At 44.9% G+C, this 25417-nt stretch overlaps 1 protein-coding gene and 1 long non-coding RNA gene across 3 annotated transcripts; one reads left to right on the top strand and one right to left on the bottom strand.

Moving 5' to 3' along the window:
* The first annotated feature begins 21610 nt into the window (after positions 1 to 21610).
* Positions 21611 to 24521, top strand: LOC123727822 (polysialoglycoprotein). Its single transcript, XM_045697226.1, has 5 exons — positions 21611 to 21716; positions 21889 to 21954; positions 22121 to 22204; positions 22331 to 22963; positions 23473 to 24521. Exons 1-5 carry the CDS (start codon positions 21617 to 21619, stop codon positions 24423 to 24425), a joined length of 1836 nt encoding a protein of 611 aa, XP_045553182.1. The 5' UTR covers positions 21611 to 21616; the 3' UTR covers positions 24426 to 24521.
* On the bottom strand, positions 23061 to 24406 carry LOC123727827 (uncharacterized). Of its 2 annotated transcripts, none has more exons than XR_006759754.1 (2): positions 24365 to 24406; positions 23061 to 23171 (listed from the first exon to the last, which is right to left on the bottom strand). It is a non-coding gene; the product is annotated as an uncharacterized lncRNA (long non-coding RNA). The 2 variants fall into 2 exon arrangements; XR_006759755.1 differs by lacking the exon at positions 24365 to 24406 and adding an exon at positions 23537 to 23574.
* Positions 24522 to 25417: the final 896 nt, after the last annotated feature.

The following is a 25417-nucleotide window of genomic DNA, read 5'->3' on the forward strand; positions in this document are numbered from 1 at the left end:
GTTAAACAACTGCCTTTGCCATTAGAAAAGCTGAGAGAGTCACTTGGGTCCACGTTACCCACTGCAAGGAGGTATGTACACATATGAACACTGCTGATCACACACAGAGTTAGGAGAAGAACCGATACCAACATGGTCCGGGGTTACCTCTTTAACGAAGATTCCCTATCCCGACCGTTCATCACTGTGTGTGCTCCTAGAGGTGTGAGTATGGGGTGGTACCTAGCAGATCGACTAAGGGCAGGAGAGGGTTGGCGGTTTTTGGGAAGAGTAGAGACTCTGAGCTGCATCATAGTTTTGGTAACCTTTCTGATACATTCAGATCCACCACCTTCCGGTACTAATCATTGGATACCGTTGTCATTGAGAAGAAGTAGAAGATAAACTATATAATACACTGATGAGTGACATACAGAATAAGGAATCAAAGAAGATCAAGATGTAGAATTTAAGGTAAACATTAACCTGTTAGGGCTAGGGGGCAGCATTGACACGGCTGGATAAAAAACATACCCGATTTAATCTGGTTACCACTCCTACCCAGTAACTAGAATATGCATATACTTATTACATATGGATAGAAAACACCCTAAATTTTCTAAAACTGTTTGAATGGTGTCACCAAAAAGCTATTTTAAAATCGGACATATCGGGTGCATAGAGGAGGTCTGTATCTATAATTCTTAAAATAATTGTTATGCTTTTTGTGAACGTTTATCGTGAGTAATTTAGTAAAATGTTAGCGAATTCCCCGGAAGTTTGCGGGGGGTATGCTAGTTCTGAACGTCACATGCTAATGTAAAAAGCTGTTTTTTGATATAAATATGAACTTGATTGAACAAAACATGCATGTATTGTATAACATAATGCCCTAGGGTTGTCATCTGATGAAGATCATCAAAGGTGAGTGCTGCATTTAGCTGTCTTCTGGGTTTTGGTGACATTATATGCTGGCTTGAAAAATGGGTGTCTGATTATTTCTGGCTTGGTACTCTGCTGACATAATCTAATGTTTTGCTTTCGTTGTAAAGCCTTTTGAAATCGGACAGTGTGGTTAGATTAACGAGAGTCTTGTCTTTAAATGGCTGTAAAATAGTCATATGTTTGAGAAATTGAAGTAATAGGATTTTTAAGGTTTTGAAAATCGCGCCACAGGATAGCAGTGGCTGTTACGTAGGTGGGACGAATTCGTCCCGCCTAGCCTAGAGAGGTTAAACAATTTCCTGGGGAAGCAGACAACTGTACAGGAATTGGGGTTGGCCAGATTGAAGTACTCAGCCAACCCACCTCGGTTCACCTAAATTCCGGATGAATACCAGTGTTATAGATACAAGAATGGCACCGAGAACTTAGATGATTTTAATGGCTGAAAGTAATCGTTAATGTGACTGACTTAAGTTTGAAAGCACAGGAGAAAATGTTTAACGTCATAGCACCTATAACTGATGTAGGGTGGGCCAGTACCAGTAAAGGACGCATACGACAGAAATTACCACAAAGGGTGGTTAGGAACTTGCGCCCTGGGGTTATTGGTCCAACCAGTTCGAGTTAGTCATCAGAGGCCAGTTATAGGAGGCTAAAGTAGGCACAGGAGGAGTTTTGACCAGGATGGGAGTAGCTTTACAAGATGGATGCTATTGGCATCCTCAGGGAAGTTCCAGATGAATACAAAGCTATGAATCAAATATGTGAAGGCTTTAACACTACATTATTTTGGTGGTTGACAATAAATAGAAATGTGGATTGGATTAATGACATCTTTAATAATCAACAGAGATTCATGAATGAAAACGGGGATGCAGTAAAGAGGTTCTCTGACCAATTATCCGCCACCTCCCTCATGACCTGGTAAAATAGACTGACTCTCGATATGTTATTGGCAGAAGAGGGCAGTGTAGGTAGAATGATTAGGTTCAGCGCTACACGTACATTCCTGATAACACATCCCATGTTTGGGAAATGGAAAAGTGTTGTAAGAACTGTATTATGGGCTGCTTTCACCCATATGAGTGTGTTTGTGTTGTGTGGATGTTATCTCGTCCCATGTGTGAGAGGTTTAATCACCAGGACTCTAGAGAGATCGATGACGCAGCAGATGGTGAGATATGGACCAATTCCGAGCTCCGATCAGTGGGATGGCGAATGCGGGCCTCCAGGCCAGGAAGATGGCTCCGTTTCTTTCAATAACGAGGAGCCAATGTTTGATGAAACAATTTTCAACGTTTAGATAGAATTTTCAATGTTTTGATAGACTGTTCCTTTAATGAAAATGATGATGAAAATCCTGAATCGAAGTGTCATAATTGGAAATAGGCCTAGGACAGTAATGGAGGAGTAGGAGGAATATTCATGTATTGGTTTTGTTTAATCCTTGTATCACAATTAATTTCCATATAGCGTGTGATTAGTTGTATTTCCATATAGCGTGTGATTATTTGTATTTCCATATAGCGATTATTTGTATTTCCATATAGCGTATAATTATGTGTGATTACATATAGAATGTGATTAGTAGGGTTCTCATATCCTGTTAGGGCTAGGGGGCAGTCTTGACACGGCTGGATAAAAAACATACCCGATTTAATCTGGTTACCACTCCTACCCAGTAACTAGAATATGCATATACTTATTACATATGGATAGAAAACACCCTAAATTTTCTAAAACTGTTTGAATGGTGTCTGTGAGTATAACAGAACTCAAATGGCAGGTCAAAACCTGAGAGATTCCTTTACAGGAAGTGGCCTGTCTGACCATTTCTTGAACTTCTTTTCCATCTCTATCATTTACTAAGGATCTCTGCTCTAACGTGACACTTCCCACGTCGTCCATAGGCGCTCAGAGCCCGGGAAAAAACAGAATGTCGTCATTCCAGCCCCAGGCTGAAACACATTATCGCCTTTCTCAAGTGGCCGATCAAGGAACACTGGGCTTATGCGCTGACCCGACCGCACCCGCCTTTGGGATTTTTTTCCTCTGTTTGCCGAAAAGGAGATTCCCTGTCGGAATATTATCGCTTTTCTACGAGAAAAATGTCGTAAAAATTGATTTTAAACAGCGGTTGACATGCTTCAAGTACGGTAATGGAATATTTAGAATTTTATTGTCACGAATTGCGCCATGCGCGCACACTTCTTTACTATTTCGGATAGTGTCTGGAACGCACGAACAAAACGCCGCTATTCGGATATAACGATGGATTATTTTGGACCAAACCAACATTTGTTATTGAAGTAGCAGTCCTGGGTGTGCATTCTGACGAAGACAACAAAAGGTAATCAAACTTTTATAATAGTAAATATGATTATGGTGAGTGCTAAACTTGCCGTGTGTCTAAATAGCGAGCCCGTGATGCCTGGGCTATGTACTTAGAATATTGCAAAATGTGCTTTCACCAAAAAGCTATTTTAAAATCGGACATATCGAGTGCATTGAGGAGGTCTGTATCTATAATTCTTAAAATAATTGTTATGCTTTTTGTGAACGTTTATCGTGAGTAATTTAGTAAAATGTTAGCGAATTCCCGGAAGTTTGCGGGGGTATGCTAGTTCTGAACGTCACATGCTAATGTAAAAAGCTGGTTTTTGATATAAATATGAACTTGATTGAACAAAACATGCATGTATTGTATAACATAATGTCCTAGGGTTGTCATCTGATGAAGATCATCAAAGGTGAGTGCTGCATTTAGCTGTCTTCTGGGTTTTGGTGACATTATATGCTGGCTTGAAAAATGGGTGTCTGATTATTTCTGGCTTGGTACTCTGCTGACATAATCTAATGTTTTGCTTTCGTTGTAAAGCCTTTTTGAAATCGGACAGTGTGGTTAGATTAACGAGAGTCTTGTCTTTAAATAGCTGTAAAATAGTCATATGTTTGAGAAATTGAAGTAATAGGATTTTTAACGTTTTGAAAATCGCGCCACAGGCTGCCAGTGGCTGTTACGTAGGAAGGACGCAAGCGTCCCACCTAGCCCATAGAGGTTAAAGCATCTGATCATCATGGTGAATTATTGAATCATTTAAGGGTGGAATTGATAAGAGAATTATCTAATAAAGGTAAATGAATCAATAAACCATGATGAATTATTAGTCATACAGCAGGGTTAATGAATAATCAATGTAATGATCAATGTAGGGATCGATTGGTCTGATTAGTTCCGGAAAGTCCAGGAACCACTGGAGAGGGAAAGAAATGTGTGTATGCAATTAGTATAGCTACAGAAGCAGATGGTCAAGGGAGTAAAACTTCAGAGAGTTCCTAACCTTGAAGGAAAGGAACCGGCTGAGCCAGAAGGTGATAAACAGTGTGAGAAGTTTATGGGGGTTGCAGGTCACCAACGGATTGTGTGTAAATGCATGTGCGTAAGTAAGCAAGAACTATATAATGACTGTTTTGTTATCCTGACGCCAGAACGTTCTCTGAATAAAGCTACAGAAACCTTTGCAGAAAGCTGAGTCCTTGCCTAATTATTTTAACCCATTGTCTTACAAACCTTGGGCATTAGTTAAGGCGAATTGATTATTGATTATTATCATCAAGATATAAAATTCCTTTAACAGTGGTGTTGGAGGGCCAGTAGGAGTCACTCTTTCCTCTGGTCTAAAATAATATCCCAGGACAGTGATTGGGGACATGTGCTGTCTTTCGGGTGGGACGTTAAACAGGTGTCCTGACTCTCTGTGGTCACTAAAGATCCCATGGCACTTATTGTTAGAGTAGGGGTGTTAACCCTGGTGTCCTGGCTAAATTCCCAATCTGGCCCTCATACCATCACGGTCACCTAATCATCCCAAGCTTACTATTGGCTCATTCACCCCCCCTCCCCTGTAACTATTCCCCAGGTCATTGCTGTAAATGAGAATGTGTTCTCAGTCAACTTACCTGGTTAAATAAAACATATGCTTCTAAATAGCACTTTCGGTTTGAACGGGAATCCCAGTAATTTCTTGCAATTTGGTAGAAAATTGGTAGATTCTCTGGAAAAGATATGTCCCTACATGACCAATGAGGCCTACCCTCCTCCCCCAGCCATTGGGATGAACTTTGCGGGACCCCCACCCGAATACTCTACCAGGTACGGACGAGACATGGAGACAACTGTTCCTTTAATGTTTTGTACTCATCTCATTAAAAATGGATTCATACTAAAGACTAGGTCAGAATACATTTGGACTCCCTCGCTCTTTGTCTTTCCCTCTCAAATCAACTCTTTACCGTGAAATGCTTGCTTACGAGCCCACCCCAACGATGCAGAGAACAAAACTATAGAATATATATATATAATATATATACACTGCTCAAAAAAATAAAGGGAACACTTAAACAACACAATGTAACTCCAAGTCAATCACACTTCTGTGAAATCAAACTGTCCACTTAGGAAGCAACACTGATTGACAATACATTTCACATGCTGTTGTGCAAATGGAATAGACAACAGGTGGAAATTATAGGCAATTAGCAAGACACCCCCAATAAAGGAGTGGTTCTGCAGATGGGGACCACAGACCACTTCTCAGTTCCTAGGCTTCCTGGCTGATGTTTTGGTCACTTTTGAATGCTGGCGGTGCTTTCACTCTAGTGGTAGCATGAGACGGAGTCTACAACCCACACAAGTGGCTCAGGTAGTGCAGCTCATCCAGGATGGCACATCAATGTGAGCTGTGGCAAGAAGGTTTGCTGTGTCTGTCAGCGTAGTGTCCAGACTATGGAGGCGCTACCAGGAGACAGGCCAGTACATCAGGAGACGTGGAGGAGGCCGTAGGAGGGCAACAACCCAGCAGCAGGACCGCTACCTCCGCCTTTGTGCAAGGAGGAGCAGGAGAAGCACTGCCAGAGCCCTGCAAAATGACCTCCAGCAGGCCACAAATGTGCATGTGTCTGCTCAAATGGTCAGAAACAGACTCCATGAGGGTGGTTTGAGGGCCCGACGTCCACAGGTGGGGGTTGTGCTTACAGCCCAACACCGTGCAGGACGTTTGGCATTTGCCAGAGAACAAAAAGATTGGCAAATTCGCCACTGGCGCCCTGTGCTCTTTACAGATGAAAGCAGGTTCACACTGAGCACGTGACAGACGTGACAGAGTCTGCTGACGCCTCGTGGAGAACGTTCCGCTGCCTGCAACATCCTCCAGCATGACCGGTTTGGTGGTGGGTCAGTCATGGTGTGGGGTGGCATTTCTTTGGGGGCCGCACAGCCCTCCATGTGCTCGCCAGAGGTAGCCTGACTGCCATTAGGTACCGAGATGAGATCCTCAGACCCCTTGTGAGACCATATGCTGGTGCGGTTGGCCCTGGGTTCCTCCTAATGCAAGACAATGCTATACCTCATGTGGCTGGAGTGTGTCAACAGTTCCTGCAAGAGGAAGGCATTGATGCTATGGACTGGCCCGCCCGTTCTCCAGACCTGAATCCAATTGAGCACATCTGGGACATCATGTCTCGCTCCATCCACCAACGCCACGTTGCACCACAGACTGTCCAGGAGTTGGCGGATGCTTTAGTCCAGGTTTGAGAGGAGATCCCTCAGGAGACCATCCGCCACCTCATCAGGAGCATGCCCAGGCGTTGTAGGGAGGTCATACAGGCACGTGGAGGCCACAGACACTACTGAGCCTCAATTTGACTTGTTTTAAGGACATTACCTCAAAGTTGGATCAGCCTGTAGTGTGGTTTTCAATGAAAATGTTGAGTGTGACTCCAAATCCAGACCTCCATGGGTTGATAAATTGGATTTCCATTGATTATTTTTGTGTGATTTTGTTATCAGCACATTCAACTATGTAAAGAAAAAAGTATTTAATAAGATTATTTCATTCATTCAGATCTAGGATGTGTTATTTTAGTGTTCCCTTTATTTTTTTGAGCAGTGTATATATATTTAAGTATGTGATCTATGTAAATAAATAAATATATCACAGCTGTAAAACTGTATGGTGGAGGCCTACCCATTTCCCAGGAGCATTGTAAAAAGTGGATTTGGGTACAGTGTTTTTTTCCCCCTAATATCTTTGAAGATTCTGAGACCATTAGGGTTAAACATTACAGATATAAATGCAATATATGGAGTAGAAAAGATTGCCTGCCCACCAAAGAATCAACATATGTTCTACATGGTCTATTTCTATCTGAATGTAACACCTCAATCAAGCTTGTTAATTGATCGTTAATATATGTAGCTATTTTGTGTGAACTCAACTTCTGTCAACACTTTCTCCTCAGTTTCTTGTTACCCTGTTGGAAAGTCCCAGAAGCAAGATCAAGTCTCTCTGCAGAGGAGACTTGGAGGTAAGTGTTTCTTTCCACAACCCTTCTAGCTATGTTCTTTGTCACTGTCTATGGTGCTGCTGTGTTTGACACTCATTCAACACCATAGAGTAACTCAGTCTAAATAATGTTGTCAAAGCCTTTGATTTGGTAATTTTGCTTGTGTACCTTAACCTACGTTTTTCATATCTGTCATCAAATGACGTCTCCATTGAGCATGCCCTGGCCTTGCTCCGATCCATAGGGTCTGACGCTAAACAAGACAGAGAAGGTACGGCCTGAAACATATTTACATTTAAGTCATTTAGCAGACGCTCTTATCCAGAGCGACTTACAAATTGGTGCATTCACCTTATAATATCCAGTGGAACAACCACTTTACAATAGTGCGTCTAAATCTTTTAAGGGGGGGGGTTAGAAGGATTACTTTATCCTATCCCAGGTATTCCTTGAAGAGGTGGGGTTTCAGATGTCTCCGGAAGGTGGTGATTGACTCCGCTGTCCTGGCGTCGTGAGGGAGCTTGTTCCACCATTGGGGTGCCAGAGCAGCGAACAGTTTTGACTGGGCTGAGCGGGAACTGTGCTTCCTCAGAGGTAGGGAGGCGAGCAGGCCAGAGGTGGATGAACGGAGTGCCCTTGTTTGGGTGTAGGGCCTGATCAGAGCCTGAAGGTACGGAGGTGCCGTTCCCCTCACAGCTCCGTAGGCAAGCACCATGGTCTTGTAGCGGATGCGAGCTTCGACTGGAAGCCAGTGGAGAGAGCGGAGGAGCGGGGTGACATGAGAGGACTTGGGAAGGTTGAACACCAGACGGGCTGCGGCATTCTGGGTGAGTTGTAGGGGTTTAATGGCACAGGCAGGGAGCCCAGCCAACAGCGAGTTGCAATAATCCAGACGGGAGATGACAAGTGCCTGGATTAGGACCTGCGCCGCTTCCTGTGTGAGGCAGGGTCGTACTCTGCGAATGTTGTAGAGCATGAACCTACAGGATCGGGTCACCGCCTTGATGTTGGTGGAGAACGACAGGGTGTTGTCCAGGGTCACGCCAAGTCTCTTAGCACTCTGGGAGGAGGACACAAGGGAGTTGTCAACCGTGATGGCGAGATCATGGAACGGGCAGTCCTTCCCCGGGAGGAAGAGCAGCTCCGTCTTGCCGAGGTTCAGCTTGAGGTGGTGATCCGTCATCCACACTGATATGTCTGCCAGACATGCAGAGATGCGATTCGCCACCTGGTTGTCAGAAGGGGGAAAGGAGAAGATTAATTGTGTGTCATCTGCATAGCAATGATATGAGAGACCATGTGAGGATATGACAGAGCCAAGTGACTTGGTGTATAGTGAGAATAGGAGTGGGCCAAGAACAGAGCCCTGGGGGACACCAGTGGTGAGAGCACGTGGTGCGGAGACAGATTCTCGCCACGCCACCTGGTAGGAGCGACCTGTCAGGTAGGACGCAATCCAAGCGTGGGCGGCGCCCGGAGATGCCCAGCTCGGAGAGGGTGGAGAGGAGGATCTGATGGTTCACGGTATCAAAGGCAGCAGATAGGTCTAGAAGGATGAGAGCAGAGGAGATAGAGTTAGCTTTAGCAGTGCGGAGAGCCTCCGTGACACAGAGAAGAGCAGTCTCAGTTGAATGCCCAGTCTTGAAACCTGACTGATTAGGATCAAGAAGGTCATTCTGAGAGAGATAGCAAGAGAGCTGGCCAAGGACGGCGCGTTCAAGAGTTTTGGAGAGAAAGGAAAGAAGGGATACTGGTCTGTAGTTGTTGACATCGGAGGGATCGAGTGTAGGTTTTTTCAGAAGGGGTGCAACTCTCGCTCTCTTGAAGACGGAAGGGACGTAGCCAGCGGTCAAGGATGAGTTGATGAGCGAGGTGAGGTAGGGGAGAAGGTCTCCGGAAATGGTCTGGAGAAGAGAGGAGGGATAGGGTCAAGTGGGCAGGTTGTTGGGCGGCCGGCCGTCACAAGACGCGAGATTTCATCTGGAGAGAGGGGAGAAAGAGGTCAAAGCACAGGGTAGGGCAGTGTGAGCAGGACCAGCAGTGTGGCCCATACCAGGTTCTTTTAAACCGACTGCCTTTGCCATTAGAAAAGCTGAGAGAGTCACTTGGGTCCACGTTACCCACTGCAAGGAGGTATGTACACATATGAACACTGCTGATCACACACGAGTTAGGAGAAGAACCGATACCAACATGGTCCGGGGGTTACCTCTTTAACGAAGATTCCCTATCCCGACCGTTCATCACTGTGTGTGCTCCTAGAGTGTGAGTATGGGGTGGTACCTAGCAGATCGACTAAGGGCAGGAGAGAGGTTGGCGGTTTTTGGGAAGAGTAGAGACTCTGAGCTGCATCATAGTTTTGGTAACCTTTCTGATACATTCAGATCCACCACCTTCGGTACTAATCATTGGATACCGTTGTCATTGAGAAGAAGTAGAAGATAAACTATATAATACACTGATGAGTGACATACAGAATAAGGAATCAAAGAAGATCAAGATGTAGAATTTAAGGTAAACATTAAACAATTTCCTGGGGAAGCAGACAACTGTACAGGAATTGGGGTTGGCCAGATTGAAGTACTCAGCCAACCCACCTCGGTTCACCTAAATTCCGGATGAATACCAGTGTTATAGATACAAGAATGGCACCGAGAACTTAGATGATTTTAATGGCTGAAAGTAATCGTTAACCTGTTAGGGCTAGGGGCAGTATTGACACGGCTGGATAAAAAACGTACCCGATTTAATCTGGTTACTACTCCTGCCCAGTAACTAGAATATGCATATAATTATTGGCTTTGGATAGAAAACACCCTAAAGTTTCTACAACTATTTGAATGGTGTCTGTGAGTATAACAGAACTCATATGGCTGGCCAAAACCTGAGAAGATTTCAAGCAGGAAGTGGCCTGTCTGAGAAGTAGTTTTTCATCTTGGCTCTTTTTATTGAAGACTCAGGATCTGTGCAATAACGTGACACTTCCTACGGCTTCCATAGGTTCTCAGAGCCCGGGAAAAAGCTGAACGATATCGATGCAGGCTCTGGCTGAAACACATTATCGCGTTTGGCAATTGGCCACTCAGAGTACTATGGGCTTAGGCGCGTGCCCGCTTCGACTGAATGCTTTCTTTTCCTTTGTCTGTTTACCTAAAAGCAGATTCCCGGTCGGAATATTATCGCTTTTTATGAGAAAAATGGCATAAAAATTGATTTTAAACAGCGGTTGACATGCTTCGAAGTACGGTAATGGAATATTTAGAATTTTTTTGTCACGAATTGCACCATGCTCGCCACCCTTATTTACCCTTTAGGATAGTGTCTAGAACGCACGAACAAAACGCCGCTGTTTGGATATAACGATGGATTATTTTGGACCAAACCAACATTTGTTATTGAAGTAGAAGTCCTGGGAGTGCATTCTGACGAAGACAACAAAGGTAATAACATTTTTCTTATAGTAAATCTGACTTTGATGAGTGCTAAACTTGCTGGGTGTCTAAATAGCTAGCCCTGTGATGCCGGGCTATCTACTGAGAATATTGCAAAATGTGCTTTCACCGAAAAGCTATTTTAAAATCGGACATATCGAGTGCATAGAGGAGTTCTGTATCTATAATTCTTAAAATAATTGTTATGCTTTTTGTGAACGTTTATCGTGAGTAATTTAGTAAATTCACCGGCAGTGTTCGGTGGGAATGCTAGTCACATGCTAGTCACATGCTAATGTAAAAAGCTGTTTTTTGATATAAATATGAACTTGATTGAACAAAACATGCATGTATTGTATAACATAATGTCCTAGGGTTGTCATCTGATGAAGATCATCAAAGCTTAGTGCTACATTTAGCTGTGGTTTGGGTTTATGTGACATTATATGCTAGCTTGAAAAATGGGTGTCTGATTATTTCTGGCTTGGTACTCTGCTGACATAATCTAATGTTTTGCTTTCGTTGTAAAGCCTTTTTGAAATCGGACAGTGTGGTTAGATTAACGAGAGTCTTATCTTTAAAATGGTGTAAAATAGTCATATTTTTGAAAAATTGAAGTAATAGCATATCTAAGGTATTTCAATAACGCGCCACAGGATTCAACTGGCTGTTGAGTAGGTGGGACGCAAGCGTCCCACCCAGCCCATAGAGGTTAATGTGACTGACTTAAGTTTGAAAGCACAGGAGAAAATGTTTAACCTCATAGCACCTATAACTGATGTAGGGTGGGCCAGTACCAGTAAAGGATGCATACGACAGAAATTACCACAAAGGGTGGTTAGGAACTTGCGCCCTGGGGTTATTGGTCCAACCAGTTCGAGTTAGTCATCAGAGGCCAGTTATAGGAGGCTAAAGTAGGCACAGGAGGAGTTTTGACCAGGATGGGAGTAGCTTTACAAGATGGATGCTATTGGCATCCTCAGGGAAGTTCCAGATGAATACAAAGCTATGAATCAAATATGTGAAGGCTTTAACACTACATTATTTTGGTGGTTGACAATAAATAGAAATGTGGATTGGATTAATGACATCTTTAATAATCAACAGAGATTCATGAATGAAAACGGGGATGCAGTAAAGAGGTTCTCTGACCAATTATCCGCCACCTCCCTCATGACCTGGTAAAATAGACTGACTCTCGATATGTTATTGGCAGAAGAGGGCAGTGTAGGTAGAATGATTAGGTTCAGCGCTACACGTACATTCCTGATAACACATCCCATGTTTGGGAAATGGAAAAGTGTTGTAAGAACTGTATTATGGGCTGCTTTCACCCATATGAGTGTGTTTGTGTTGTGTGGATGTTGTCTCGTCCCATGTGTGAGAGGTTTAATCACCAGGACTCTAGAGAGATCGATGACGCAGCAGATGGTGAGATATGGACCAATTCCGAGCTCCGATCAGTGGGATGGCGAATGCGGGCCTCCAGGCCAGGAAGATGGCTCCGTTTCTTTCAATAACGAGGAGCCAATGTTTGATGAAACAATTTTCAACGTTTAGATAGAATTTTCAATGTTTTGATAGACTGTTCCTTTAATGAAAATGATGATGAAAATCCTGAATCGAAGTGTCATAATTGGAAATAGGCCTAGGACAGTAATGGAGGAGTAGGAGGAATATTCATGTATTGGTTTTGTTTAATCCTTGTATCACAATTAATTTCCATATAGCGTGTGATTAGTTGTATTTCCATATAGCGTGTGATTATTTGTATTTCCATATAGCGATTATTTGTATTTCCATATAGCGTATAATTATGTGTGATTACATATAGAATGTGATTAGTAGGGTTCTCATATAGCATCTGATCATCATGGTGAATTATTGAATCATTTAAGGGTGGAATTGATAAGAGAATTATCTAATAAAGGTAAATGAATCAATAAACCATGATGAATTATTAGTCATACAGCAGGGTTAATGAATAATCAATGTAATGATCAATGTAGGGATCGATTGGTCTGATTAGTTCCGGAAAGTCCAGGAACCACTGGAGAGGGAAAGAAATGTGTGTATGCAATTAGTATAGCTACAGAAGCAGATGGTCAAGGGAGTAAAACTTCAGAGAGTTCCTAACCTTGAAGGAAAGGAACAGGCTGAGCCAGAAGGTGATAAACAGAGTGAGAAGTTTATGGGGGTTGCAGGTCACCAACGGATTGTGTGTAAATGCATGTGCGTAAGTAAGCAAGAACTATATAATGACTGTTTTGTTATCCTGACGCCAGAACGTTCTCTGAATAAAGCTACAGAAACCTTTTGCAGAAAGCTGAGTCCTTGCCTAATTATTTTAACCCATTGTCTTACAAACCTTGGGCATTAGTTAAGGCGAATTGATTATTGATTATTATCATCAAGATATAAAATTCCTTTAACAGTGGTGTTGGAGGGCCAGTAGGAGTCACTCTTTCCTCTGGTCTAAAATAATATCCCAGGACAGTGATTGGGGACATGTGCTGTCTTTCGGGTGGGACGTTAAACAGGTGTCCTGACTCTCTGTGGTCACTAAAGATCCCATGGCACTTATTGTTAGAGTAGGGGTGTTAACCCTGGTGTCCTGGCTAAATTCCCAATCTGGCCCTCATACCATCACGGTCACCTAATCATCCCAAGCTTACTATTGGCTCATTCACCCCCCCCTCCCCTGTAACTATTCCCCAGGTCATTGCTGTAAATGAGAATGTGTTCTCAGTCAACTTACCTGGTTAAATAAAACATATGCTTCTAAATAGCACTTTCGGTTTGAACGGGAATCCCGGTAATTTCTTGCAATTTGGTAGAAAATTGGTAGATTCTCTGGAAAAGATATGTCCCTACATGACCAATGAGGCCTACCCTCCTCCCCCAGCCATTGGGATGAACTTTGCGGGACCCCCACCCGAATACTCTACCAGGTACGGACGAGACATGGAGACAACTGTTCCTTTAATGTTTTGTACTCATCTCATTAAAAATGGATTCATACTAAAGACTAGGTCAGAATACATTTGGACTCCCTCGCTCTTTGTCTTTCCCTCTCAAATCAACTCTTTACCGTGAAATGCTTGCTTACGAGCCCACCCCAACGATGCAGAGAACAAAACTATAGAATATATATATATAATATATATACACTGCTCAAAAAAATAAAGGGAACACTTAAACAACACAATGTAACTCCAAGTCAATTACACTTCTGTGAAATCAAACTGTCCACTTAGGAAGCAACACTGATTGACAATACATTTCACATGCTGTTGTGCAAATGGAATAGACAACAGGTGGAAATTATAGGCAATTAGCAAGACACCCCCAATAAAGGAGTGGTTCTGCAGATGGGGACCACAGACCACTTCTCAGTTCCTAGGCTTCCTGGCTGATGTTTTGGTCACTTTTGAATGCTGGCGGTGCTTTCACTCTAGTGGTAGCATGAGACGGAGTCTACAACCCACACAAGTGGCTCAGGTAGTGCAGCTCATCCAGGATGGCACATCAATGTGAGCTGTGGCAAGAAGGTTTGCTGTGTCTGTCAGCGTAGTGTCCAGACTATGGAGGCGCTACCAGGAGACAGGCCAGTACATCAGGAGACGTGGAGGAGGCCGTAGGAGGGCAACAACCCAGCAGCAGGACCGCTACCTCCGCCTTTGTGCAAGGAGGAGCAGGAGAAGCACTGCCAGAGCCCTGCAAAATGACCTCCAGCAGGCCACAAATGTGCATGTGTCTGCTCAAATGGTCAGAAACAGACTCCATGAGGGTGGTTTGAGGGCCCGACGTCCACAGGTGGGGGTTGTGCTTACAGCCCAACACCGTGCAGGACGTTTGGCATTTGCCAGAGAACAAAAAGATTGGCAAATTCGCCACTGGCGCCCTGTGCTCTTTACAGATGAAAGCAGGTTCACACTGAGCACGTGACAGACGTGACAGAGTCTGCTGACGCCGTGGAGAACGTTCCGCTGCCTGCAACATCCTCCAGCATGACCGGTTTGGTGGTGGGTCAGTCATGGTGTGGGGTGGCATTTCTTTGGGGGGCCGCACAGCCCTCCATGTGCTCGCCAGAGGTAGCCTGACTGCCATTAGGTACCGAGATGAGATCCTCAGACCCCTTGTGAGACCATATGCTGGTGCGGTTGGCCCTGGGTTCCTCCTAATGCAAGACAATGCTAGACCTCATGTGGCTGGAGTGTGTCAGCAGTTCCTGCAAGAGGAAGGCATTGATGCTATGGGCTGGCCCACCCGTTCCCCAGACCTGAATCCAATTGAGCACATCTGGGACATCATGTCTCGCTCCATCCACCAATGCCACGTTGCACCACAGACTGTCCAGGAGTTGGCGGATGCTTTAGTCCAGGTCTGGGAGGAGATCCCTCAGGAGACCATCCGCCACCTCATCAGGAGCATGCCCAGGCGTTGTAGGGAGGTCATACAGGCACGTGGAGGCCACACACACTACTGAGCCTCATTTTGACTTGTTTTAAGGACATTACATCAAAGTTGGATCAGCCTGTAGTGTGGTTTTCCACTTTAATTTTGAGTGTGACTCCAAATCCAGACCTCCATGGGTTGATAAATTGGATTTCCATTGATTATTTTTGTGTGATTTTGTTGTCAGCACATTCAACTATGTAAAGAAAAAAGTATTTAATAAGATTATTTCTTTCATTCAGATCTAGGATGTGTTGTTTAAGTGTTCCCTTTATTTTTTTGAGCAGTATATAATATATATATACAGTACCAATCAAAAGTTTGGACACACCTACTCATTCAAAGGTTTTTCTTTATTTTGACTATTTTCTACATTGTAAAATAATAGTGAAGAACTCAAAACTATGAAATAAGACATATGGAATCATGTAGTAACCAAAAAAGTGTTGAACATATCAAAATCAATTTTATATTTATATAGACTCTTCAATGTAGCCACCCTTTGCACACTCTTGGCATTCTCTCAACCAGCTTCACCTGGATTGCTTTTCCAAAAGGACAGATTTCCACCGGTCTAATGTCCATTGCTGGTGTTTCTTGGCCCAAGCAAGTCTCTTCTTCTTATTGGTGTTCTTTAGTAGTGGCTTCTTTGCAGCAATTTGACCATGAAGGCCTGATTCACGTAGTCTCCTCTGAACAGTTGATGTTGAGATGTGTCTGTTACTTGAACTTTACAGCAGAGGTAACTCTGGGTCTTCCTTTCCTGTGGCGGTCCTCATGAGAGACATAGCGCTTGATGGATTTTGCAACTGCACTTGAAGAAACATTCAAAGTTCTTGCCATGATATGCCTTCCCTGTAGCTCAGTTGGTAGAGCATGGTGTTTGCAACACCAGGGTTGAGGGTTCGATTCCCACGGGGGGGCCAGCACAGGAAAAAAAACAATGTATGAAATTGTATGAAATGTATGCATTCACTACTGTAAGTCGCTCTGGATAAGAGTGTCTGCTAAATGACTAAAATGTAAAATGTAAAAAAATATGGACTTGGTATTTTACCAAATAGGGCTATCTTCTGTATACCACCCCTACCTTGTCACAAAACAAGTGATTGGCTCAAACGCACTAAGAAGGAAATAAATTCCACAAATTAACTTTGAACAAGGCACACCTGTTAAATGAAATGCATTCCAGGTGAGTACCTCATGAAGCTGGTTGAGTGAATGCCAAGAGTGTGCAAAGCTGTCATCAAGGCAAAGGGTAGCTACTTTGAAGAATCTCAAATATAAAATATATTTTCATTTGTTTAACACTTTTTTGGTTACTACAGGATTCCTTATGTGTTATTTCATATTTTTGATGTTCTACAATGTAGAAAATTGTAAAAAAAAATAAACTTTTGACTGGTACTGTATATATTGTAACGCGAGGAATAAAATACCCAAGAATAAAGCTATATACAAGGAGTACCAGTTCCAGATCAGTGTGCAGGGGTACGAGGTATTTGAGGTAGATATGTACAAGAAGGCAGGGTAAAGTGACTAGGCATCAGGATATATAATAATAATAGCAAAATAAAGAACAGAGCAGCAGCTGCAAATGATGTGTGTGTTTGTGAGAGTGTGTAATGTGTATGCATGTGTGTTTGGGTTGTGTCGGTTTGTGTGTGTGTGTGTGTGTGTGTGTGTGGGAGTGTGAATGTAGTGTGTGTGAGTGTGCATATGCTTTGTATACAGTCTAGTGATTGTGCGTAGGGTCAGAGCAAGACCCTTTAACTTTTTGAGGATGCGAGTGCCCATGCCAAATATTTCAGCCTCCTGGCGCGCCCTCTTCACGACTGTGCAGGTGTGTGTGGGCCATGTTAGGTCGCCAAGGAACAGCCCTGTTGATGTGGATGGGGACGTGCTCTCCCCTCTTGCTCCTGTAGTCCACGATCAGCTCCTTGGTCTTACTGGCATTGAGGGAGAGGTTGTCCTGGCACCACAATGCCAAGTCTCTGACCTCTCATCGCCTTCGTGTCGTCAGCAAACTTGACACACTGGGTCCCGACACACTGGGTCCCAACCCACTGGCTCCAACCTCCTGTCTCCAACCCTCTGGATCCAATCTCCATCTCTTCATTACTTGGTTATGAAAACCCCCTGGCCCCAACGCACTGGCCCAACCTCTCTTCATTACTTTCTTATGAAAAATCCCTGGCCACAACACACTGGTCCCAACCCCCTGGTCCCAAACCCCTGGCCCAACCTCCATATCTTCATTACTTGAAAGGAAATCATTCTCCAACACACTAGAGCTCTGTCTTTTCGTGGCGTTGTAATTGAACAGGGACTACACAGTTGAATGCGGGGAGGTGTATGTATGCATTGATTCACATCCACCCCAAGGTCCAGGAGTTGCTTGACCGTGCTGATCATGCCGCTGAAGGCTGCAGAGTGGAGAGGGGTGTAGGCCTTCTTGTCTTTACAGGACACCTCTGATCCATGAGAGGCCAGCAGTTTCACCTCCTCAATGTGCACTATGGGGGAGGGGAAGAGAGACAGAGTGAGAAACAGAGATGGAGAGAGAGAGAGACATGCAAAGAGATAGGCTGAGATATAGAGGGAGAGAGGTTAGTTTACAGTGGTACACAGCACCATTAGCAATACCTACATCGTGTTAGTACAATTGAAAACCTACATCTTATCAACATACTTAGTCCATCATTCTGACATAATAACACACTAGAGGTAGACCATACAGCTGAGCTGTGAGGGTAACACACAGCCAATTCATTCACTCACTGGGATAAGGACATTAGTCAGAATGTAAATGATGTGGTCAACTCATTACCCATGTAAGCAGCCCAGTGGATTGCTCGGCGGTCCTTCTTGTCAAAAGCATTAATGTTGGCTCCTCTGGAGAGAAGCAGCCTCACCATCTAACAGGAAAAGGAGAGAGAAACAAAACACAGGCTGAGGAAAACTAAAGCAAAATCTGCAAAAATCTGGCATCAAAGCCTCTCTTGAACAAACTCAAGCATACAACTAGGGCTGTGACGGTCATGGGACTTCCGGTGTTGGTGATTGGCGTGCCGTATGTACACAGTCATCGACATAACTGACAGCCGACGGACGGACGGACGGACGGGGGAAACATTAGCAAAGGAAAACAGAGTGTTTAGGCCTAACTGTCTTGCTCATAGGCATGCGAGTCTCAAGTTAAGGGGAAGCTAATTTTCACCATAAAAAATATATAAAGCATTCTATGCATCATCACATTTACAGACTTATGTAAGATAGCTAACTATTGCTAATGTGATTAGTAAATTGGATAGTCATTATTTAGGCTAATAATATAACTCAATCACCGTTCGCAAAAAAACGGCTGTTCAATGCAGCGCGTGATGGAGTAAGGCTAGGCTAGGCTATATCAGATATGTTTCTCTTTACAGGAAAAAAAATTGGCCTTTTTAAAATATGTTTTATCGTGCAATTCTACTACACTTTATATGACTATAGAGATTAGCAGAATCTTTTTCAATATGACTTTCAAGTGGCACTGACCCAGGGATAAAGAAAGTGAATATGCACACTCACCGGGGATATAGCCAATGCCAAAAATACTGTTCGCTCAATTAAGTTGAGAATTTTGATAACTAAAAGACAGATTAGTCTTTTCATTGTCTTCTCTTTGAAGCAATAGCCAATTGCTTTCCAAACTATGTTAGCCTGAGATAGTGTTCAGTCTTTCGTGAGATGCACTGTCAGGCTCATGTAAGAAGTCATATTTACACTTGACCACGTCTGACAGACAAGGGTGGAAAAGACAAAAAACTGGTAATAACCAGGGTTGAGTCCCAAATGGCAACCCTATTCCCTATATCGTACACTACTTTTGACCTGAGCCCATAGGGCTTTGGTTTAAAGTAGTGCACGAAGTAGGGTATAGGTTGCCATTTGGGATGCAGCCCCAATGTCAAAATCTCTTTATTTCAGGAATTGTATCCAAAACCCAAGTGACTTACTGTCTATTCCCGTCTTGAAAGTCCACTGCACTCTGGAGGTCAGCATTTCCAATCAGCAAACGCAAACACTCTGAATGACCGTTGGTAGCTAGAGGAGGACAAACAGAGAGGATATAAGAATGTCAGATGATTGACCGTTGGTAGCTAGAGGAGGATAAACAGAGAGGATATAAGAATGTCAGATGATTGACCGTTGGTAGCTAGAGGAGGATAAACAGAGAGGATATAAGAATGTCAGATGATTGACCGTTGGTAGCTAGAGGAGGATAAACAGAGAGGATATAAGAATGTCAGATGATTGACCGTTGGTAGCTAGAGGAGGATAAACAGAGAGGATATAAGAATGTCAGATGATTGACCGTTGGTAGCTAGAGGAGGATAAACAGAGAGGATATGAGCAGATTGCTGGACGACTATAACCTTCACATGAACAGACAGATTTCTAGAACAGTGGTGTTGCTAGATGACATCCTCATGATGTTAACACAGCAGATAATAAAGAATTTTGGGGCTGAGGCCATCGAAGCCTGTCACCTGCTAGCTGTGTACCTGGCTCTGGATAGAAGTCTCCCCTGTGCACTGATGTAGGATCAGCTTACCCTCCCTAGATCCTCAATCATTAGTGGAGAACATGACAAAAAAATGACCTTAGATCAGTGTCTAGTGTGTATTTTCACACTATACCATGTAACATCCCTAGAGTGGACATTGTCGTCCTAGCAACATGACCAAACAAATGGCCATCTTGGTCAGGAAAACTTTTTAATTACAGAAGCTCTATGTGATATTCTATGTGTACATGCAGTGTGGATGGGGGTCCTCTTCAGGGTGAAGTCCTTAACCAGGATGGAGGCTCCCTGGTTGATGAGGACGTCAACACACTCCACATGGCTTTTTAAGGCAGACAGGTCCAGAGGGTGCGCCCCTGGCTGTCCCTCACGTCTAGATCCAGCAGAGACTGAACCAGAACCTCCATAGCATGGTGGTGGCCGTGGTACGCCTGAATAGAAACACAAACACAGTCTCAAGCAAAGTCCAGTGGTACGCCTGAATAGATATATAATCAATGTCCTATAGTAGACCAGTGGTACGCCTGAACAGAAATACAGTGCTAGACCTCTAAAGTAGACCAGAGTCTTTCAATCGGGAGCCCATTTTTGCTCCCGCCCAGCATCAACATCGGAGGTCCCTGCCAAGCGTGGGATTGAGAAACAAACACTCTACTTCTCCTCTGAGGTTGATTAACTCAAATGGCAAAATAAGGAAATCATCCTCATCATCACTGTGTAGAATATGCATGTATTTTACACGAATCAGGAATAGATAGGAATTTGGTGTGTGAGTCTGTCTGGACAGTCAACTTCCTGTGGAAAATCAACACCATGCCTGCTTCCCAGATAGCACCCTATTCCCTATGTAGTGAACTACTTTTGATCAGGGCCTATAAGGATCTGGTCAAAAGTAGTGTACTAAATAGGGAATAGGGTGCCATTTGTCATATGGAGACCACTACAGGAGCAGGTAGGCTTTACTCACAGCGAGGTGTAGAGGGCTGATGGGAGCTCTGACATCAAAGTCGTTCAGGATGTCTGTCCCTGAGCTTTCAATTAGTTGAGGAAAGACAAGGACGGCCAGTTCAGACTTGTAACATATTTACTTGGAAGGTTAGTCTAGTAGCATTTGTAACATGGTAAATCTCAGTGACCAGCCCCTGCAGACATACTGGGGTGTTGCATCCATACCTTAAACAAGCAAGTGTGAGGAAAAGTTACCAACTGGCACTTACCACATCTAAAGGTGTTTCACTTGCAATCTGGAAAAAGAACATCAAGAGTGACGATGCGTCCACGACAAACATGCAGCCACACCTTAAAACCTACTGTTGGGTTCTGAGAATATGAAATATACTAATTCATGTCACTGAGGGAGAGAGCTTAATGTATAACGTTTACATTATGTCAGGTTAGGGGTCACATCCACTTGAATGTCCTTCATATGACGAACCTCCTACAGAGCAAATGAGGAAAATATGATATATTATGATTTATGTTAGTAACAATACAATATGGGAATTTTATCCCAAAGCTACCTACAGCTAACATATATATATTTAAGTATGTGATCTATGTAAATAAATAAATATATCACAGCTGTAAAACTGTATGGTGGAGGCCTACCCATTTCCCAGGAGCATTGTAAAAAGTGGATTTGGGTACAGTGTTTATTTCCCCCTAATATCTTTGAAGATTCTGAGACCATTAGGGTTAAACATTACAGATATAAATGCAATATATGGAGTAGAAAAGATTGCCTGCCCACCAAAGAATCAACATATGTTCTACATGGTCTATTTCTATCTGAATGTAACACCTCAATCAAGCTTGTTAATTGATCGTTAAGTCATGTTTGTCAGGTAAACGGTCATTAGTGGCCTATATAAGCCTCATACAGGCCATGGGAAGACATTACCTGTTGATAACACAGACTATTCTCATGATCATGGGAGGTGTGAGAGAATTGCTGCTCTTTGTGATGACTGTGGGGGTTGTCAAAGGTTGGTTCACTAACGTTTTATTTGGATTGAAGGGATTTGTTTGGGAAATATGCTTAACTTTATAAGTTGGAGATTCAAATTTGACTGTCTGTTTCTTCCGCATTGGTCATCTATTATTAATATATGTAGCTATTTTGTGTGAACTCAACTTCTGTCAACACTTTCTCCTCAGTTTCTTGTTACCCTGTTGGAAAGTCCCAGAAGCAAGATCAAGTCTCTCTGCAGAGGAGACTTGGAGGTAAGTGTTTCTTTCCACAACCCTTCTAGCTATGTTCTTTGTCACTGTCTATGGTGCTGCTGTGTTTGACACTCATTCAACACCATAGAGTAACTCAGTCTAAATAACGTTGTCAAAGCCTTTGATTTGGTAATTTTGCTTGTGTACCTTAACCTACGTTTTTCAGAGCTGTCATCAAATGACGTCTCCATTGAGCATGCCCTGGCCTTGCTCCGATCCATAGGGTCTGACGCTAAACAAGACAGAGAAGGTACGGCCTGAAACATATACTTTGAAAACTGTTGGGTTCAACATTCGACTGGCAATTCGGCCTAGACCGTGTGGAACAGATGTGTTGCTGTAGAATACCCAACTGTTCCTTTTGTTTTTTCTATAGAGTATTTAGAGACTAACGAAGTAGAATCCCAAGCTTCTCCAAACCATGGTAGCTCTCAGGCAAATGATGCCCTGTCCTCTGAGGAGAAGCTGAGGCGCATGTCCTCTGACGAAGCTGCGACTGGCCCGTCTGACGACGCTACCTCTGAAGCTGCGACTGGCCCGTCTGACGACGCTACCTCTGAAGCTGCGACTGGCCCGTCTGACGACGCTACCTCTGAAGCTGCGACTGGCCCGTCTGACGACGCTACCTCTGAAGCTGCGACTGGCCCGTCTGACGACGCTACCTCTGAAGCTGCGACTGGCCCGTCTGACGACGCTACCTCTGAAGCTGCGACTGGCCCGTCTGACGACGCTACCTCTGAAGCTGCGACTGGCCCGTCTGACGACGCTACCTCTGAAGCTGCGACTGGCCCGTCTGACGACGCTACCTCTGAAGCTGCGACTGGCCCGTCTGACGACGCTACCTCTGAAGCTGCGACTGGCCCGTCTGACGACGCTACCTCTGAAGCTGCGACTGGCCCGTCTGACGACGCTACCTCTGAAGCTGCGACTGGCCCGTCTGACGACGCTACCTCTGAAGCTGCGACTGGCCCGTCTGACGACGCTACCTCTGAAGCTGCGACTGGCCCCCGTCTGACGACGCTACCTCTGAAGCTGCGACTGGCCCCCGTCTGACGACGCTACCTCTGAAGCTGCGACTGGCCCCCGTCTGACCATGCCTTTGAGGAACTGTTGGCCGCTACCTCTGAAGCTGCGACTGGCCCCCCGTCTGACCATGCCTTTGAGGAACTGTTGGCCGCTACCTCTGAAGCTGCGACTGGCCCGTCTGACGACGCTACCTCTGAAGCTGCGACTGGCCCCGTCTGGCACGCTACCTCTGAAGCTGCGACTGGCCCCGTCTGCTGCCTTTGAGGCTTTGGCCGCTACCTCTGAAGCTGCGACTGGCCCCCCGTCTGACACGCTACCTCTGAAGCTGCGAACTGGCCCGTCTGACGACGCTACCTCTGAAGCTGCGACTGGCCCCCGTCTGACCTAGACGGGCCGCTACCTCTGAAGCTGCGACTGGCCCCGTCTGACCATCCGATCCGCTACCTCTGAAGCTGCGACTGGCCCCGTCTGACGCACTCGCTACCTCTGAAGCTGCGACTGGCCCCTCTGACCACGCTACCTCTGAAGCTGCGACTGGCCCGTCTGACGACGCTACCTCTGAAGCTGCGACTGGCCCGTCTGACGACGCTACCTCTGAAGCTGCGACTGGCCCGTCTGACGACGCTACCTCTGAAGCTGCGACTGGCCCGTCTGACGACGCTACCTCTGAAGCTGCGACTGGCCCGTCTGACGACGCTACCTCTGAAGCTGCGACTGGCCCGTCTGACGACGCTACCTCTGAAGCTGCGACTGGCCCGTCTGACGACGCTACCTCTGAAGCTGCGACTGGCCCGTCTGACGACGCTACCTCTGAAGCTGCGACTGGCCCGTCTGACGACGCTACCTCTGAAGCTGCGACTGGCCCGTCTGACGACGCTACCTCTGAAGCTGCCACTGGCCCGTCTGACGACGCTACCTCTGAAGCTGCCACTGGCCCGTCTGACGACGCTACCTCTGAAGCTGCCACTGGCCCGTCTGACGACGCTACCTCTGAAGCTGCCACTGGCCCGTCTGACGACGCTACCTCTGAAGCTGCGACTGGCCCGTCTGACGACGCTACCTCTGAAGCTGCGACTGGCCCGTCTGACGACGCTACCTCTGAAGCTGCGACTGGCCCGTCTGACGACGCTACCTCTGAAGCTGCGACTGGCCCGTCTGACGACGCTACCTCTGAAGCTGCGACTGGCCCGTCTGACGACGCTACCTCTGAAGCTGCGACTGGCCCGTCTGACGACGCTACCTCTGAAGCTGCGACTGGCCCGTCTGACGACGCTACCTCTGAAGCTGCCACTGGCCCGTCTGACGACGCTACCTCTGAAGCTGCCACTGGCCCGTCTGACGACGCTACCTCTGAAGCTGCCACTGGCCCGTCTGACGACGCTACCTCTAAGGAACTGTTCACCGCTTCATCGGAGCCCCCGTTGACCACAAACATGGATATCTGACGTGGGACATGCAAGAGTTCATGGGTACTCTAGTCCAGGTTGTCTGTGTGTGTAACTGCATTTGCTTGTTTTGGCTCAATTAAACATTAACTGTAATACTTGTGTCCTCAGTATTGTTTTGGCGGTTCCTACTTGGCAACATTTATTTTGCAATATATTAATACTTTGACCCCTGTGTTTAAGCTACATTTGCTCAGTGTTGGTCAATTTATGCTAGTAGCATCACATGATGTGGAATGGGTTCTAGTTCATTTTAACTTGATGGTTGTGGAACACAGTGTCTGGGGTTGGTACATATGAGGATGTTGCTAGAATCGGGGTTTCAGTGCTAACTAATATCACGGTTGTCAACTTGCATTTAAATTACTCTGCTGGGTGTCTTCTCTCCTGACTGACTTGGTTTCCTATTAGTGAATGCTTACATGTGAAACCAGCTCTCGTCTCATTAGCCCATCGTTTTGGCGGTTGGTCTTCATATCCCAGTGACAATCCAAACTTTCAGGTTAAATAAGTCAATGCTAACCTGCTTTAGCTGGCAGGCTGCTATCAGGTCCTAGCTCTCCCAGAGTTGCTTGTAGCGCCTCTAACCTAGGGTTTGATGGGGGGAACAGTTTTACCAGGATTTCCCACCCACTCCGATTACATGGGAGAAATTAACCGGTTAATTTCTATGAAAAGCGTGAGGTGAAGTCTGTTCATACAGGCCTTCTCTATCCGCATGATCAACGCTCGGGGTGTGCGTCGTACTTATAGTCGCCATGAATTCAAAGAGCATGTACACGCAACCTTTAAATGCAGTTAATACAGCAACAAAATTGGCTCCAACTTTTGAGCTACCGGTAGGTATCTGCTTTAATTCAAAACAATTTCTGTGGCACCGCTTTACTCACTTATGCCGACCTGAATTCAGCCTGTTTTGAAGCAAGTTAAACCGTTACGGCCTATGCAAATATTTTGTTTGCTACAGGGTAGGCCTTCCAGGTTATTTTATG

This window comes from Salmo salar, chromosome ssa02 (genome assembly GCF_905237065.1).
Source record: "Salmo salar chromosome ssa02, Ssal_v3.1, whole genome shotgun sequence".
Classification (NCBI taxonomy): Eukaryota; Metazoa; Chordata; class Actinopteri; order Salmoniformes; family Salmonidae; genus Salmo; species Salmo salar.